Consider the following 19,042-nt stretch of genomic DNA (forward strand, 5'->3'; position numbering starts at 1 on the left):
GGAAGAGTGTTGCCAGCAGGTGGAGGGAGGTGATCCTGCCCCTCTCCTCAGCCCTGGTGAGGCCTCATCTCAAGTACTGCATCCAGTTCTGGGCTCCGCAGTCCAAGAGAGACATGGAGCTACTGGAGAGAGTCCAGCGTAGGGCTGCGAAGATGATGAGAGGGCTGGAGCACCTGCCCTATGAGGAACGGCTGCGAGAGCTGGACCTGTTTAGCCAGGGCAAGAGAAGCCTGAGGGGGGATCCTATCAATGTGTAGAAGTACATGAAGGGAGGGTGTCAAGGTGACGGGGACAAACTCTTTTCAGTTGTCCYGTGTGACAGGACCAGAGGCAATGGGCAGAAATTGAAGCACAGGAAGTTCTGCCTGAACGTGAGGGGGAATTTCTTCCCTGTGAGAGTGACGGAGCACTGGAGCAGGTTGCCCAGAGAGGCTGTGGAGTCTCCTTCTGTGGAGATCTTCAAGGCCTGCCTGGATGCAACCCTGTCTGACATGCTCTAGGTGACCCTGCTGAGCAGGGAGGTTGGACTAGATGATCTCCAGAGGTCCCTTCCAACCTTACTGATTCTATGATTCTGTGATAACAGCTGGTTGGTGTTGAGTGGTTCTTGTATCTTTCCTGTTCAGAGAATTTATTCTTTTCCTGCCTTTTAACCTGTGGCTTTTAATCATCTTTACATTGTGTAGGGTAAAACAATGCCTTAGCAGGTCTTCCAGAGTGTGGGACCACTAGGACATCTGGGTAGGTAAGAGCAGACCTGTGGTTTTGTGGTTCCCTGYGGCTCCCTGAAAGGAGGAAGCCACGATGTGCAGGCTGTTGGCGCGCGTGGGCACGCATGTGGATACGCTGACTTTTAGTGTTAGGGCGACTGGGTGAAAACTTGATTTTGGCTATTGCATTGCTGTATGTGCTGCAGCTGARTGAAGCTTTTTTGGAGGGGAGGACAGAGGACGGACCTGTAGCTACTAATGAACTAAGAGAGGTGAGGGAATAAGGGCTATATTGTACGAAAGACAACCTGAACTGGATGTTTCACTCTGAAGAGGTTTGCCTCCACCTGTAGGGTGGAGAGTTGTCCTCAGTCAACCTTGCTTTCAGTGAGGAAGGTTTTTTAAGGTCATGGAAAGAGGTAGTGCCTTTTTTAACAGCCCCCTCCTGCCCCCCAAATGCTTTGCCTTTTTATAGAGTAGAGCACGCGCAATGAAGTCATTTATTGTGCTTGGGATTGGAGGCTCGACATCAACCCCAAGAAGATGCTGAGTTTCTTCGATTTCCCTCCGTGGTGTGTGAGCTTTGAAGCACATAATGGCTGCAATTCAAAGACAAGTGCTAGCTGTTTGCTACTGATCACTTTGACAGAATCTTCCAGATGCTCTGAAGCTACAGATGGAGCTGATCTGGGGATACAATTAAAAAAAATAAAGAACCCCACCCCAAGCCCTAGAACTCTCTCATTTTATTTATTATGTTGTACTATCTTTGTTTCCTATTCTTCCTTCTCTTATTTTGCACCCCCCCCCCCCACGCCAGCCAGAGTACAGCTAAGGAAAATCCCTGCATGTTCCCGTTGGAGGGACTCCGCTAGGGGACTAGGGAACGGCAGGCAAGGAGCTGCCGCGGGCTTTGTCTGGGTGCCTGCAGCGTGGCAGGCGCTGACCTGCACCGTGCACGATCTTCCACGTAGCTGCCTCTGCCCAGCTGCTGGAGAGGTCCGACCGCTGTRCGGGGGATTTCTGCTCGCTTCCACGATGCTTAGCGGTGTCTGCAAACCGCCCCCGCGTCCCTTCCCAGGTTGTGGGGCGGGAGCTGGCGCGTTTGCAGCAGCCCTGTGCCTTTGTGCRGGGCTTAGCTGGCAGACCGCTCTGCTTTGAGCAAATCCGGTGCCGTTACAGCATATCCTCCCGAACAGCCGGGTTTCCTTGTTCAGATGCAGATGGCAAATTATCATATACCTCCTCCACACACACACCTTTGTCTAGTCCAATTGCTCTTTGTTTGATTTCAAATCAGAGTGATTAAAGAAAGATTTTTCAGACTGTCACTTTGTCATTTTACAGGGCTAGCATAGTAAAAAGTTGCAATATCTTTTAGGTTGAGTAGCCTGTGCATAGAATTACAGTCCTTTTCCTGCTTATGAATCATCATCCCAAGAGACCCTGTAGTGATAATGTTACTTTGGTTTTAAAGGAAAAGTCCCTGAGAAGGGGACTGTTTATTTATGCAGACAAGAATGGCCCTCCGTTTTTTTTTTGTTGTTGTTTGTTTTAAACATGTGACTTTTGAATTTATTCTTAAATTAGGCACTACTCCAGGTGTTAGACGTTGAGCGCAACTCCCATGCAGATGCTAGCTGCTTGGCGTCACTAAGCAGGCTGTAGCTGTGTTTGGCACAAGAGATGTCGTGGCTACGGGAGGCTGGGGAAGCTGAGATGATATTCTTTCCAAGGAGATCAGCTTTTTTCTGTATAGGAGGATTTCAATGAAATACACCTCGAGTACGTTTGTTTTACTGTCAAAGTGCTGTGCGTCACTTTTTAACCGCGGGAGCGAGGAGGAGGAYTAGCTTGTGACCTCGTTTGAAAAACAGGAGTGCTAGAAACAAAAGCATGAGGCAGCCGTGTAGATATGGGCCTGTGTTTTTATTCAGCRTGAGGAACTGATAGAGCCTGCGCARCTATCAGTGAYGACGCTCTCGAGGCTTGCCCGAGAGGGCCCTGTCTCTGGGCGTAACCTGCAGCAGCAGGAGGCTGCTCAGGTCTGAACCACCTTTCTAAGAGGTTGGGCGAGAAAGAGACTGAAACAGGTTTCAGTAGACTCAAAATGTACCCCTCCTCTTTCTGTCTTCCTTTCATTTTGGACACATGTAATGCACAAGAAGTCAAGCAACTCCTTCGCCATGAAACCAAACAAGCAGTATTCCCCCTCATCACCCCAGACATTGCTCCCGTGTGAATATGTACACGTGTGCTTTCACCTCCGCCTCTTTTGTTCCTAACAGTTTTTTTTTTTTTTTTTTTTTTATGTTATAGACTGTTACGGACTTAGTGGTTGATTGGGAGTGGCGCTATCAAGGTAGTTGTTTCTCTGCTTTTGGACTGAGTGAAGCTAATTTTCTTACCAGCACGTGGGGGTCCGGCTCCCTTTCTCATGCTCGGGTCACTTTGTGCCTGCCACATGCAAGTCCACAAATATAAGCMGCTGATTTATTATTTCTGTCCTTGTAGCACCCATGGGTGCACTGCGTTYGTTGTGGTACAATCATAAAAGGCCCTTGGGCTTGTAGGCCAAGCCTGGAGGCTGGCGGGGCAGGAGAGAGTCCCGGTTTTGCAGGAGCGGGGCGAAGTGAGCTATATGGAGTTTCACTGGGCGTCTAGGTCAGGACGGGGAACTGGACTCCTATCCTCAACCTTGGCCAGGKCTTTGGCCACAAAATCTTTAGGTTGGGAAGCCTCAAGATTTGAGCTTAAGAGTGAGAGGTTTGTGCTGGGATCTGAGATACTTGGTTTTAAGCTAGAGAGGAGGTGCTGTAGCAGCTCTAATTTTTGAAGTGAAAAACTCTGTTTAATAAATGGAAGCCTGCAGGAAAAACACACTCATACTGTGTAATATTAGGACCATTTCTATTTTTCCCAGTCCTATTTTCTCAGTTGTCAATCGTGGTCTCTTTGTTACCTGCCCAGCTCAGGATAGAGGCAGCTGGGGGGAGGGGGCAATATTTTCTAAAAAGTATTTGCTGCTTTTATTTCTATTGATAGGGTAGAAGGGCTTTTCTTCTCAGGCAGGTAAATAATTAGCTAGCTGCCAGCAGTTCCTTGCTCTGAGAGTGGGCTGCAACACCTGGCCTGGTGGATGGACATGAGCATCTTGTGGCTCTGTTCCTTGTTAGTTCACTCCTGTGGCACCRCTCAGCTGTGAGGTTTCCAGGCGTGCTTGGCAGCACCGGCAGCAAAAACATCTGGTCCAAGAGTAAAGTTCCTTCTGCTGCAAGCGGTATGAAAATGATTTTGTACATAGTGGCACGGCGCCAAGCACACTTACTTGTACACTAAAGTGCACAGCCTTTATAGAGCTTTGGCAATGCAGGGGGATTTTAAATGCTGTGGCTAAGTCAGCATAAATCTACCAAAGAAAATAATAAKAAAAAAACCCCACCTCAGCAACCAATTTGATAAAGAACTTGCTTATCATGTATGCACAGACATGGATGTACCTTTGTACCTGTCTAACAACTGTTATACTCATCTGAATATAAAGGAAAAGCATTTTGTCACAGCYCTGGTTGTCGTTCTTTCTCTGGAAGGATTTGGCACAAATATAAAGCGAAATTTGCCCATCACAAGTGTCCCTGGATTTCTTTCTTAAGCAGTCACATTTATTTGTTACTGATAGAGATTATCWGTCTCCTGTCTTGTTTTAGGAAGAAGCTAGTATATGCTGAAGAAAATGCTAGCTGTGAATCAAGTAGTTTGTGTGTCTGCCGGTAAATTGTAATTTGAATGATTGGACCTAATAATTACAGAGTCATCATCATCATCTTGTCAGTCAGCTGTAAATCATTCCATAATGGATTTCCCCCTTTAAAAAAAAAAAGCTGAATTTCTAAGTACAGACATATTCTAGAGCTGAATTGTATCTATTCTTTCCTGCTTGGAAAACCTTTAGGGTTATAAATATGGATCTATCTCTTATGTGAACAAGCAAGCTGAAGAGAGATCACTGTGCCGTCAGATTGCTCTCAGGCCATACTTTTCCAGTTGTTTCTTTCTGTCTCAGAGTTAATTCCCACAGACTAGCTCAGCTCTCTCATTCAGTAGCTTTTTTTTTTACGCCCAAAGATATTAGTTGGTTGGAGGCTTCAGGAATGCTGCTGAAGAGTGTGAAGAAGCAGAAATTTGGGGGTCTATTTTGACATCAGGCATGAGCCTACATTTGCCATTGTTCAGAAGGAGACTTCTGTCCTTAAGGAAAAAGGACTGAGACCTTGCAACTGTGAAGAGCATCTCCCTCCATGCCACAGATCCGTGGCTAAAAGTGCACCGTTTGCTGATACCAAAACTAGCAAGCCATTTCTTACTGAGTGAGAATCAAGTAGTTTTATCAGCCTTACCTAGGGCGGGGRATGGTGAATTAATCTTTGTGTTTTTATAGAGCTGACTGCCTCATAGCTAGAAAGCAGGTGTTAGCCCTCTGCTCTCTAGCTAATGGAAGGAGCTGTTCTTATCTAGCACTGTAGGTGGGGAGGGAAAAGTGGTGGTGATGGTGGTGGGAGTAAAACTTAATTTTATTGGCTTTTGAAATACGCTTTTTTGTAATACTGGTGGAAAAAATGAAGCTACTTTCCTGGGGAATATTTTAAATAGAAAATGGAATTTGACAAGCCTCTAAAAGGGGGGAAAAAGAAAACAGTAATTTGGCAAATTTGGAGCCCGGTCGCCTTAACTCTATGATTGTGGTGTTCTGTGTTCGGTCTCATTTTCGTCCCAGAAATAAAATTTGGGTCGTCTTGTCCCCCTGGTGTCTTTGCCTCTTTGTGTAAATCAGGCCTTTGCCACAAGAGTGTTTTGCTAGTGTCACTGTTGATGGGTTTTCAGATTTTCTGTGTTCTTTCTTCTTGTTGCAGCCACCTGCAGTCTCTGCATATGCTGTGTATTAAGCCTGTATTTTAAACAGATGATAGTGGGCTACTGTCTTTCTAACACAGTTTTCTTTCTGTGATCCATTCTGCCTCTCTTCTTGTGAGAGAAACTGCCATTTGGACATGTCAGATCTGATCTGGTAGCTATTGCCACTTTGCGTTTTGAGTACTTTCTGTAAAGCCCAGGAGATGGGTGCTGATTAGCTGCGCAGGCTGAACGGTGACTAATATTGGACCAGAGCAGCTGAAGTGTTTAACCTTTGGGCAAAGATTACCTGAGATTAAAACTTGTGAGGACTTGTGTGTTCTCACTATGTCATTCAATCATCTCTGCAAGACACACGTACAGATGGGACTATTCATTTTATTCTCGTGTAATTTACRTATCTTGGCCAGTTCACAAAGGAAACCTTGTGTTGAATAAGGCAGATTATGATCTCACACTAATCCTTACTTACAAGGAGTTTTCTGGAGRCTGTAGTGTGGCCCAAAAATTTGAAGCTTTCCTTTTGTGGGTAAAAGAGAGCCTGGGTTAAAAACAGCACATAGAGCAGGCTGCTAGCTCATAAGCCAACATGTTACCTTAGATGTTTGGAGATTTGATGGCCAGATCTTGTTTTGTCTGGTGGATATACCTTGGGTTGACTTCTTTAAAAAGAAGTGTTAAATCTATTTTTTCATAGGATATCTGCTAAGTGAAGTATTTTGCTTTATATGAGCATATCGGTGGGCTGCAAAGAAAATAYAGTAGCTGGCAACATTTTAATGAGGTTTGCTTAGTTAAAGCCTGAAAGACCTCGGGAATCTGGGCAGCTGAAGGATCAGCAAGGTGTTCTACCTACCAATCAGTTTGGTTTCATAAGCCTAAGCCAATAATAAACAGAATTCTTAGGCCTCCAGTGGCTGTTCACTGGCCTTTTGAGAAAAATGGTGGTGTCCTTAATGGCCTAGGCCTGGATTCATTCTGTCTAATTTTAGGCACTTAACTGTYGTGCTGAAGCCTGGAGCATAGCTGCCTTGGGCTCCTGCAATATAGTGTGGGGGAAAAGGTGCCTTTAGAAGGGTGGGTCTGTCCTCCTGCGACWGCACTCATCCTATGGAGGGGTGACCGTCACTGGGAGGACTGCGTCTCCTGGAAGCAGACGGAGCTAGTTTTGTAGCTGCCAGCTGCTCGTGGTTGGTGCCTGCGTTGGTGCTGGTTCATGCTCCTCTGTTCCTTTGTTTTATATCAGATCGATTTTGAGTACTGGCAYCAGCCTGCTTCTTCGGCTTTGCAAAACTGCAGGTTTGCTTCAGCCTTAACCAGGCTATAGCTGTYGGACAAAGAAATGGTGGTGTGTGATGGACCTTCTGCACTTCCCTCGTCAGCTACTTCTTCGGCCAGGTCTCCTTTCAATAAAGAATCCTACTGAAACAGCTCGGAGGAGATGCCAGAGCGGGATTACTTTTGCTTCCTCTTCTTTGTTCTGTTCCTTTTCACCTGTGCAAGATGACAGCTTTTGGTTGCCCGATTGCAAACTGTTTCTTTTCAGCATTTGGGTTTCATTCAGTGTACAAAATGAAAGAGGGGGGTTGCGCAAGTTTCTTTTCCCGTTCGTGTACGGGACTTGTCGGTCAGTTGGGGTGTGAAGCTATGTACTGAGTGAATCTGTTCTGTCAGGCACTTGTTAGCTTGTTCATGTAATTATAGGTTATCATGACATATATACCAGAAGACAATTCATGTTATGCCAGAACTGCCATTTTCTGACGTATATTTTACCTTCCCATCTTAGATATCTGTTAATAGAGTTTCCATGTGGTATTTTGCACGTAGAACAACATTTCCAGTAATTTCAGCCTTTTGTTTTCTCTCCTGTGTCAGATGTTTGCCTTCTTCCCATCCCCCTCAAAGCTTAAGCTTTGTTTCAAACTAGAACTTTAATTTCTCATGGWTTCTCTTCGGTTCTATCAAAACCACAGGACTCAGGAGCCTTTCCCAGCTCCTGCATCYAGGCAGTGGCCCAGCACGGTCTGGGCTGCACATACAGGAGGTGTCCGTGTGTCGGCCCCCTTTGGGAAGGAAACCTGCTCGTCCAGGTGGAACCAGGTGGAAGTGGTGGCATGCCAGGGTTGGACACTGCCGGGGCAGGGACAAGGGCCAAGTACTGTGAAAACCTGCCCCTGTCACATCCTAGAGATGCTGCTTTCCTTGGCATTAAGTGAATGCTGAGATTGAGGGTAGAAATGCCATGCAACTTCTTTGCTTTCTGCGTAAGACGATTTTCTCTTTGTCATCTGTCTTTCCTGTTTTTGCTCGAGCTCGGAGTTTGTGTAAAGCAAAATTGTTTTTATTTGTTTCCTTCGTATGCAGACTTATTTTTGATATCTGCTAGTAAGGATTTGCCCTGATTGCAAAAATCTGAAAACAGACATACAAGTGTACAGTCACAGGCATTTTTAACGTGAGTAATAGTAATGTAAGAAGRATCTAAACCTCCTCTTTTATGGGAGCGCTGAAGATGTGAGTAGAAGGCTAGCTTGTTGCATAACTAGCTTCAGGCTTCCGAGGATGGACGATTGACTTGTGTAGTTGAGATAAACATGCAGTTTGAGCAGGAAACCCTTGAGTAATCGTGACCAAGGATCAAGGGGYCAGCCTTGGAAATGGTTGAAGAGGTTTGCCCTAAAGAGGTTGCTCCCTTGGTTGTTTTCTGGAAAGCCTGTATGGTCCTGGGGTTTTATTATGGGAGGTTGGTAGCAGTGCTGTCTCTGCCGGCAGCACAGCTCGTGCAGTGATCAGCAAAGGCACCAAGGACACGTCAGGCAAGAAAGAAAACACTGTTGTCGGAGCAGTCGGCAGGGGAGGTAGTTTTGGGGAGATAACAGACAAGCATTTCCTTCAAGTGGTTTTGGCTCCTTCCTGTGTGCAGGTGATACCATCTTGTGTCCACGCAGTAGTGCTTACACAGGCTCCTTCGGGCAGCACTGGGACCCTTTTTAAAAGCTCTCTGTCCCTTGCGCTTTTTTGTCCCGGTAACTTTATTGTTGCTTTATGGCGGCAGCCTCAGCGRTGGCTCTGTTGCGAAGATTTTGGCTCGTTTTCTCTCTTGTTTCTGATGCTGCCCTGAGCACGCAGCAGAGGGCTGTGCCGAACGGACACGCTGCTGTCTCTGTTTTGAATGCACTGGGAAGTGTGGTTTTCAACCTGCTCAATGAAATCTTGTAACTGAAGGTAACCAAATGCGGTAGGAAGGAGCAGCCCTGTTCTCCTAGCCAGTTTGGACAAAACTGAGATTTTTGACCCTTGAAAAGACACCCCAGCTGTCTTTTGCAGTCCCTGTACTTGAGGGCGCCGGAGCGGGGTGTTGCTGCTCGGCTGCTTCTGGCGGCTCGGCTACGTGCTGACTCTGGCAGCAGTTCAGAGGCTCATGGGCAGCTCGCAGTGACAAGATGGGCTGCAGAGAGCTTGTAAATGATGAACTGTTGTGGGCTTACTCTGCATGGCAGCCCAGACAAGGTGCAGAGGTTGAGATGCAACCTGACAGCGATTGGGGCAAGGGGGAAGGTCAGCGCCCACGTTGTTAGTTCCAGGATGTCTACAGTGTTCCTTCAGAAACGTTTAGCGCGTGGCACTGTGAACGCTCTTCCTGCAGGGTGAACAGTCTGCAGGCCTTTGGAGAAACACGTGTTTCGGAAGGACTTGAAGGGCGGTGCAGAGAAATGAACACGCTGGTTCTAAGGTGGGGAGAGTCTGTAGGAGGAGGTACATGAAAGAAGGACTTGCTCTTCAAGTGGGATAGGTGTAATGGATGCTGGAAGTGGAAAAAGTAACAGGGAAGAGAAATAGAAGGGAAATAAACTTGCAYGAGGTCTTTGGTTTGGAGGATAACAAAGCTCAAAAGCTCAGTAAAAGACCCCCGGAAAGATGGGTTGTAGTAACAGAGCAAGGGCTCTCCTATGTTAAGATTTAGGAGGGACTGTATATGAACTTGTTAAATGTTTACTGAATGTCTTGATTAAAGTCTTTTCAGCAGCTTAGGCTTTCCCTCCCAAGAAGTCTGTGTTTGTTTTATTTAAGAACTATGTTATATCATATTCCCAATTCTGATACTCCGTTGTGGTGCTGCAAAGGATTAGGTTTCTCTAAGTTGCATTCTCAGCATTGCAAACTGTTCTTCTTTATATGAACTTCCTACCTTGGCAGGCTCTGGCAGGGACTTGTCTCACATTTGGAATCTCATTTTTATTGTGGTTAGGTTCCTCCCAAAATTACAATCTCCTTCCCGTCTTGAAGGGAGTACCAGAGATCTTGGTTTAAATACTGCACGGTATGCAATACTGCCCCAGCTCTTTTTGCCAAAACGTCCCTCTTGTGTGTGAGAACTTTATTAATGACTGTATATATTATGGATTCCAGTACCAGAAAAGGTCACCTATTGTGCTAGGCACTATTCAGCCTTTCCCTGTCCTGGACAGATTCAGTTTCGAATGGATGAAAGCCAGAGGTTTGGGGTGTGGGAAGGAAGGAGGAGAGAGGATGTGACACACAAGCGAAATGGTGGTTTGTGAAAGTTGGTGTCATGATTTATCCGGGAAAGTTTTGTTTGGTTTTTAGTGCCTTCTGAGACTTTTTTTGGGGGGAGAGCAAAAATGAAAAGGGAGAGAAAGGGGAAAGGAAAACAAACTGGGCTTCTTGTGGCTTGTGTGACCTTTTTTTTTTTTTTTTTTTTTTTTTTTTTTTTCCCTCTTTAATTACTTCTTTTATTTTAAATTATTAATTTTTTTTATCTATTTAATTCTTTTGTTTTTCTTTCTTTTCTTTTTTCCCTGAACTCCAACGGTGGGACTGGGGAGGAGATGCTGAAAGAAAGGACGCATCCTCTGAGTCCTGAGGCCTCTAAAGGTTTCCCCTTTGCCGTTCTGCGTGCTCCTGGTTTGGTGCTCCCTTTCCCCTCTCTTAGCAGAGCTGTACAGATACTGCTATGTCTCTCTGCACGTGTATCTGAATTCTCAAATAATTTTAAGATCCTCAGATCCCAGAAACCGCCCCTGGAGCTAGTGCTTCTTAGCCAGCATAGCTTATTCTGAAATCMCAGGTATAGCGTAACCAGCTGTCATTTTCCCGGCAACGCAATTCCCTTGATACCGGCTGGCAGAGCTTCATGGGCAGCATGGGAAAAAGCAAACAAAAGGCRGCTTGGAGATTTCCTTCCCCCCGCCCCCCTTTCCTGCATATTTGGATTGCCACTGTTGGGGTAGTGTTGTTAATTCTTAAAATCCTTGGTTATAGCTTAAAACCATTGACTGTTGCTTCTACAGGGAGCACTGAGATTTTTTACTATCTCATTTCTTAAAACAAAAAGGAAAGTTACTGGGAGAAGCAATTTGTATTCCCCTGCAAAACTGATTTAGAGCAGCATATAAATTATCTGGCAGGCTAGATAAGGTTCTGTAATGAAGGTAAAAGCAAGTTTGTTTTGCTTTATGCCTGCCTGGCTGTGTTTCCTCATTCATGTTTCCCGTCATCGTCCTGCTAGGATAAATAAAATCTTCTGAAAATGTTCTGTTTCTCCTCCCCCATCTGTGCCATCCCTTCAGAGCGTAAAATCAGAAAGTAGCAAAGAGCAGTGCTGCTTTTTGAGGCAGCTACGGTGCTAAGGCAACTCTTCCACCGAGGCGGGTGTGGATGGAAACTCAGCGCTTACACGGCCTGGCAAAATTTCTCATTGTACTTTTACACTGGTTTTAGGGTTTTTGTTTGTTTGTTTTTTGTCATCTCCTTGTGCTGTAGAGCTTGGAAGACAGCGTCATTCCCCTTTGCTCCCCCGGCTCTGTCTCTCAAGGTTGGGTTCTCTCRTTGCAGCTCTGGGACAGGTCAGGGGCTGGTTAGCTTGGTCTCTTGAGTTGCCTAAACAGTGATGGTTAGGGAAGAGTAAGAAAATGGGAAAATGGGGTGGGCATGGAGTGATTTCCCCCCCGCCCCCACCTCTCCCTTTGGTAATGTCCTCTCTGCTTCTGACGGATGGTTTAGGCACTTCCTGAGCTGTCAGGCTCCTTCCTCTCCCTCCCCACCAGCATGTCCCCCAATGTGCTTTTGAATTCCTCATCTTCTAAAAATGTGCAAGATCTTCTTCTGATAATGATTCAGGAAGCTTACTTTTGAAAAAGCTGCTGAAGTTGCACAATTAAGTTGTCCAGTGTAATATTCTTTAAATGGGACTGTTCGAGTTGCTTTTATTTTTGTTGTTTGTACTCCGGTGGCATGGTGTTCAGACAGATCGCCACTTACAAAAACCTAACTGAAGTGATAGGAATAACCAATAGTTGATTTACTCTCTGTGTGAGAGCGCGTAGTCACGTGTCTAGTGCGGGCACTAAATGAAGGAGAAGCATGCAGTGTTCCTGGAGAAATGAGAGGATGTTTGGGGATATTGCAGCGTAAGCAGTTTGGGAGCCACTAGGTGGCAAGCTGATAGGTGAGAGTCACTCCTGCTTTTATTTTTAATGTGTTATTCGAATGGTGAAAAAATGATTTTACTGCGTGGTGGTGAATTTCTCTGGGGATGTTGTACACAGTTTTTGATGTTATGGACAAGTCCTTTTAATAAAACAGCTTGGTATTTAAAAATTCCCAGAGATGCTAACGTGTCCATACAGTCTCTGAAGGGAAATACATGGAGAAGAGGAARTCCACTCTGAAACTTGATTTAATCACGTGACTCTTGCAGAAGTATAGCTTACTGCAAAAATTGCTAGTAATCAGACGTGCTGTCACAAACAGACGGCGAATGTGTGAGTGCAAACGCTTGCAGCAGCCCCATCGCAGGCGCAGACAAAGGGTGTTTCAAGGGGAGTTTGTATGCACAGATAATGGCCCAAAGTCGTAATTGATGCCAGCTGCATAAAATCACTAGGAAGGGCTTACCAGCTGCCTCGCTCCTCCAAGAAGAAGGAGGCACTTTTGTATTCCTTCGCGAGAATGACAGTCTCTCTCCTCAGTCGGTTTTAATTTTTCCCGTCGTGGTCCCGGAGCCCCGTCAAGCCGCGGGGCTGTTGGTGGCTATTGCTCCGGGCACGTATGCTGGGGGGAGCAGGCTGGGAGCTGCCGTGGTGTGTCCTAGCCCCGGGGCGGCAGCAGCAGAAACGGGGACACCCTGTCCCCCGGCCCCGCGGGCTGGAGCGGCCCCTCAGCCGGCAGCGCGCTCTCCCTGCGACGCACGTGCCGATAGCGAGGACCGCGCGGAAACGTTCCTATCCGGAGAGATTTTGGAGCGGGATCCACCTCGCCCGATTTCAGACATCTGCGAGGCTGGTGTCCGTGTCCTTGCTCATGACCTCATCTTCCTCTTATAGTTAGAGGAGAGAAGTAAACATCTCTAGGGCACAAATTGTTTCGGATGTCCGTGCTGGGATGAAATCAGTTGGACCCTGGAAAAAAGCCCTGTTTTACTCCACTGATAGAAAAAAAGGACTCTGGGTGTCAGGGCTGGTCAGAGGAAGCCATGCATTTGAGATGGTTTCAGACCCTGAATTGAGAAAGGAAATTGTCCCTAATTTTAAAGGACTGAAACTGTGAAGGAATTGTGGCTCAGACACGTGTCACCTTTCAAAAAAAAAATTTTTTTTTGAATGGTCTTCAATGAAAATAAAATACTGCAAACAGGATTTTGAATTGGAGAACGATGGTTCTCACTTCAGAAAAATGTTGAAATGGTGCTTTTTGACACATTCAAGACWAAAGGCTGGCATTTTCATCAGGATGGACCTGGAACTGGAGCAGCACAATTTTATTCCAGATGAGCCACCACTTCTAATGCTTCMTGTAATACAGAGGTGCTGCAGAGTTCTCTAAACTGATTAATCCGTATGATTGTTCACGTCACCTTAAAGTCTTCAGGACTCAGTGCCAGGGAGTTATTGATCCACATTAAGTGAAATCCTCCAGAATCTGGCAAGAATTACTGAATCCCTCAGTTTTTGTGAGGTAGTATTCAAGTTGGATTGAAGCATAGATCACCACACTCTCTTCCGTGGTAGACAAATGTTCAACTACAGCTAAAACAGCAATTCAGTACCGTTTGTAGCCTTAGCTGAGGGAGAYGCCTAGGGTTGCTGCAGGTCGCAGAGTAGGTACCTTGATACAGCTAGTAGGGAAACCTGAAAGAGCGTTAACTGCCTGCAGTCTGCTGAATTTCTGCATGCCCCTTTTTATTTGTTTTTTTTTCAGAGATAGATCCTGTCCTAAGGATTGTCATCCTGACCGTTGTTGTAGTAGATAAGCATGAACAGCCGCTAGGACATCCTGCCCATTGTATTGTAAAAGCTATTGTGTTCACATGCTGAGGACAGAAAATAATATTTTATATAAAGACTCAGTACAAAATAGCAAATTAAGTTATATATATTGACCCTAGTAGTAAGCAGATCCCAAACTATTAAGGTTAACAAAATTCCCTTCATAGATTTTTGTCTGAAATCAAAGTCCACAAAGTTCAGCATGATTATTTGTAGTGCAAGCATTTATTCTTCTGTGTTTTTTTCTAACATATGAACAAAATAAAAAATGCATACAACTGCAATGGCACTARAAACAGTTGAAGAAGCACCAAGTTAGCTTTTGGCTCAACAAGCTGTTCTGGTGATCATGCTTTCTCACCAGCCTCACTGAGAACTTTGATTTACAAGGTGATTTTACTGTTTTGTCCAATGTTTTGGAAATACATAGCATCTTCCTTTAAAGAAGCATCATAAACAGATTTGAGAATAGTTTATTCCTGGTGCATTTGGGGAGTTCTTTTATACTCATTGACAAGTAAGCATTGCATGCCAGTGCTATTTGAAATAGTCTATTTGAAATAATTGTTTTCTTTGTACCAAAGGGTGGTTTCTTTAGCTATAGCTGTGCCTACCATGGTATATTGTTAACATGAATTTAGTGTTAACATCAGCACATGTTGCAAAGAGGGTATTTGATTGCTAGCGTGATACAGATTGCAAGGAAGTTTAAGGCTTAAAACTTTCTTATGTAATCAGCTCTGACATTACAGGATAAGAAAAATATTTGCTGTCATTTCTATCGGCCTGCCACCCAAGAGAAAAGAGTTTCTTCCTGGAATCAGGTCAAGTTATACGTATCCCCCTGGATATYTAAGGTGTTGAAAGCTGCAGAGTGATTAAAGGTTGTGATTAAAGGGGTAAATCGGCCATTTTTTTTTCTTATTCATTGATTTCAGAAGCCCTAAAGCAGGGTGCCTGTGGCCTGGGTGCGTGAAGAGGAAGGTGGGTGGAGGAGCGTTGCCCAGCGTGGCGAGGGGCGATGTCCGCTGGGTTTCCTCCTGGTCCCCGTACGCACCGTCGGTCYCAGGAGCACCCATGGCCAGCATCTTACCCTTTCCACGCCTCGTACCTGAATGTCGAAAAGCAGAATTGCCAAAGTGGATCGTTTTGAGGAACTGTGCATAACATTACTCATTTCCATCTCACTTATTTAATTTGAGCTCCCCTCACACGTGGCGGGGACGGGGCGGTTGCCGCTCACCTGAGCGGCTCTGTGCGGGGCGCTTGGCAGAACTGGGGGAAATCCTTCCTCCCCGCCTTTGTGCATCCTGTTTATGCTTTGGGCTCCTGGCCCTTGCTTCCCGCTGTGCTTGCTCTCCCCCCGCTGCCGGAGGACGAGGAGGAGGAGGAAGGTGGGTCGAGGGGGCTCTGAGGCGGCCGTGCTGCCCTTGGACCCGAGGGGGGTCCCTGCCACGAGTCGAGCAGCCCCTTTGCCCTGACTYGCTGCATGGCTTTCAATGAGAAAATGCAAAATTTTAAAAGTTGGAGGAAGTTGAAGGAAAATAATGAGGAAGAGGGAAATCTTACTCCTGCAACAGAAARTCACATTTTTTTTCTGGTTCTCTGGGTTATGTAGGAGCAGAAGCCTATTGGCTGCAGGGTTGTTTAAGGTATTATAAGCACAGGGTTTTTAAACAGATTGTGTCCTGCTTTATTACTAGCTGAAGTCTGATGCATACTTTATTTACTTTTTCAACTACCAAAAAGTTGAGAAAATAAAGGTCTGTTTTAAAACATCTTAATAATCAATAGATTTTGCTGGCATGAACCTGAGATTTGTTTATTGAGTATGATGCTGGTTCACATCAAACTTTCCTAAACCTCCTTATGTGAGAGAGAGGAGGAAGCAGATGATGCTGTATTAAAYGTATGCTTTTTGCTTTGTTCCAAAGGATGAAGAAGAAGAAATCAAACTGGAGATTAATATGCTAAAGAAATATTCGCACCATAGAAATATTGCAACTTACTATGGTGCTTTCATTAAGAAAAGTCCTCCAGGACATGATGACCAGCTGTGGGTAAGTAGATAGTTTTCAGGCACGCTCATAAGCCTTTCCCTTTCGGGTATCTGTTGAGGATGACAGAAATATCGTATCAGAAAAAGACAAATCAGTAGAATTTGATGCTTTCCTAAACAGATATGGCAATCACATAGRCTAATCATGTATCCTTAAGAGAACGGGTGAACCAAGATTTGCTATTAGCAATTGWTTTGCTCTTTAAGTAACTTTTTCCCCTTGCTTCCCAGATGGATAGTTAACATATTTCATGAGAGCAAGGAAGATGAGCTGAGCAGTAAGAATGTGCGGCTGTAAAAATAAAACTGCACTTGAAAATTTTACTCATGACAGTTCTCATCCCATCTATACCCCCTAGAGGACTGAAGTTTGGGTTTGAAATGGCAGTTTACGGCACCAGTAGATGTTCTCGTCTCCCATAAATAAGCGGGAGTTGTAAATAATGTGTGTCGCAATGGTGTGATTGGTTTGATTCCTTCATCATTGGATGTTTTCTATATTCCCGTTACAGCTAATGCATTTTGCATAGTTGAGCAAATCCAGATTCCCAGCATTAAATTACAGTAATTAAATCAGTCCTTGAAAATGTGGTAACTAATGTGAGACATATTCCATATACGCCTGACACATGCTGGAGGGATTTGGTTTGGATGCACTTTCCAGGCAGAGAATGTAAAATAGATTGTATTCTGTGCTTCATGAGGGTTTCCCAAAACGCTGCTGCACCCTGCTTGTTTTGCTTCTCTGTGAACAGCTGTGAACTGTATGCTGATACTTGTTTTGCAGCTTGTTATGGAGTTTTGTGGAGCAGGCTCTATCACTGACCTCGTGAAGAACACGAAAGGGAATACTCTGAAAGAAGACTGGATAGCATATATCTCCAGAGAAATTCTCAGGGTAAGGAAAACAGTCTGCTGCACTTGAAAATACAGAAGCAATCTCACAGAGATGTAACCTGGCWTGAGGTTCTGCAAGAAGTTGTTTCTGACCGATCCCTGTAGCCACATCACCATGTGAAGAGCGTGTAGGAGCAGGTGGATGGCTGCTCCACGTCACAGTACGTGGATGGCTGCTCCATGTCGTTTAGCTCTGCCGCCTAACTGGCAATGAGGACAGGAGCTCCAAATATGTGCGGGTTGTGTGAGTTGTACTGTACAGTAATAGCAGCCTTGCAGAAAGTAGCGATTTTGTGTTGCAAGAAGCCAGCCTAAGAACCAGTGCCCTTACCTTTTAGAAGCTGAGAACAGCGTCTGTGTGTCTMCAAGGCGCTTGCTTCTGAGTGCTGAGATTGCAGGAATGTCGTAGCATAGAGCGCAGAATGGGATTTTCGGACGTGCTTGCAGCCGTCTTTCTCTTCTGCTGGCGAAGTGTGTGGAGAAGGGAGATTGGTGGCTTCTGTGCCAACGGTTAGRGCTTCTGTGCTGTGCTGTGCTCACATACTGAATATTCCTGCAGTCTGTCTAAAGCAAACGTATCTTATATGGTTGAGCACTGTACTAGCATATGGCACTGAAAAAGTTTCTCAGGAAGAAGGATGCCACTTAGCAGTTTTTTTAAAAAAGAAGCTTTAACTAACTAACTGTACCAACTGGAAATTAAATATGAAGAGTAAAGTGCTTTCTGAATTGGCATTTGTTTGCCGTGCTGAGTAAATCTGGTATGGTTTTCCTCGTGCTTCTTTGTAAAACAAATTGCCTCCTACCCATACCATTACACAGTATGTCTATTCAATTGCCTCATCATAAACGAAGTTCTAAAGGCTTTATGTTAAAGGAAACYACCAGCAGCTCTTACATAAATCAATGCTTCTGCTGTCTGTGTTGCACATTTGTTCTGTCTCGGTGATTTTTGAGATTAAGAGGGAGGGAGATGTACAATTGTGGTCTCCTGCTCTAGCTCCAAATGCTAGTGGAGAGTACTGCTGTTGGTGTTTGCTCTGGCACATTTCAAATTGTTGYATACTGGCAGGCAGAAAAGTTGCTGTCATGAATACCAACTGATGGCTGTATTTCAAGTGAAATGAATGGCATACTTTAATATTAGTAAAGCTAACTGTTGCAATACTGACCTTGTGCTTGGTCTGAGAACACCTCTGTCACTTTGGTGTATTGCATGCAATTTTGCATTTGTCCTAAATTCTCCTTAAGCAATGAGGTAAAGCCATGCTCACTGARAAGAGGAAAAAGTTATCTGAAAGCTACTTTCTCGTTCTTGTTAGACATTTTAAAAAGGAGCCTTAATTATTGCTAACAGGAACTAGAATATCTGGAAAAAAAAGGAGTGCTAAGCTCACATTGGTATGAGGCATTGCAAAACCTGATTTGACACTGAGTTTATTATGTCAGAGGTGGACGAAGAGAGGTTGTGTAATAGAGCGAAAGTTGGATGGGTTAAAGTGCCAAAGATATTTACMGGTGGAGACCTGGGTGAGAGTGTACCTGATGCGTTCTGGTGTGCTGGMGAGGGGGGCCTTGAAGAACTAACGTGGGGCCTGCAGAATAATCARGCGTTTGACTCCTTGTCTCTTCCTAACTCTTCATAAACCCAAATGTATTTTTTTTTCAATTAGGTTAGATTGTACTCTGGAGAGAAGGTATGATTATCTTCCTGGCTGAGGCAGTGGAGCATAAGGCCTTAAAAAGTATCTTGTGCAAAGCTGTGGAAAARCTTTTGTTCTTGCAAAAAAAATAAGACCACACTTACTGTTAACAGCCAGTGAATGGTATCGAGGACATTAATCGTTCATTTTGTCGGCTTGTGACATACGAGGGAGGAGCTGTAGACTCTATTATTTGTCACGCTCATTAACTGTTTTAAAAAAAGAAAACAGCCCATTGGTTATGTAGGCAAACTGGTAAATGACTATTTAAYGAAGAACATGTGTTAGAAAATATTTCTCTGCAGCAATTTCTCTACTCTCTTAACCTTTTGCAGCTGTAAAGGTTCTATTTCTTTATTTTTCATAAAACATTAAAAGTCTACGAGGGCAAAATGAACAGGCAAGATGATCCCACCAGAGACTGCAGTTTTCCAAGCAAAGCGCTAAGGAGAGACCAAAATACAGGCAGTT

General features: G+C 44.8%; 1 protein-coding gene across 1 annotated transcript in view; it reads left to right on the forward strand.

The window, feature by feature from the left end:
- MAP4K4 (mitogen-activated protein kinase kinase kinase kinase 4) overlaps positions 1–19,042 on the forward strand; it is a gene marked incomplete at its 5' end in the record, with an annotated part of 164,309 nt that overhangs the window by 88,431 nt on the left and 56,836 nt on the right. Inside the window, 2 exons of the mRNA XM_085321502.1 lie at positions 15,847–15,972; positions 16,759–16,869. Coding sequence (XP_085177628.1) covers positions 15,847–15,972; positions 16,759–16,869 — 237 coding nt within the window. The remainder of the gene's footprint in view (positions 1–15,846; positions 15,973–16,758; positions 16,870–19,042) is intronic.

Source organism: Rhea americana, unplaced genomic scaffold (genome assembly GCF_003343005.1).
Source record: "Rhea americana isolate MKP2758 unplaced genomic scaffold, rheAme1 scaffold_7, whole genome shotgun sequence".
Taxonomy (NCBI): Eukaryota; Metazoa; Chordata; class Aves; order Rheiformes; family Rheidae; genus Rhea; species Rhea americana.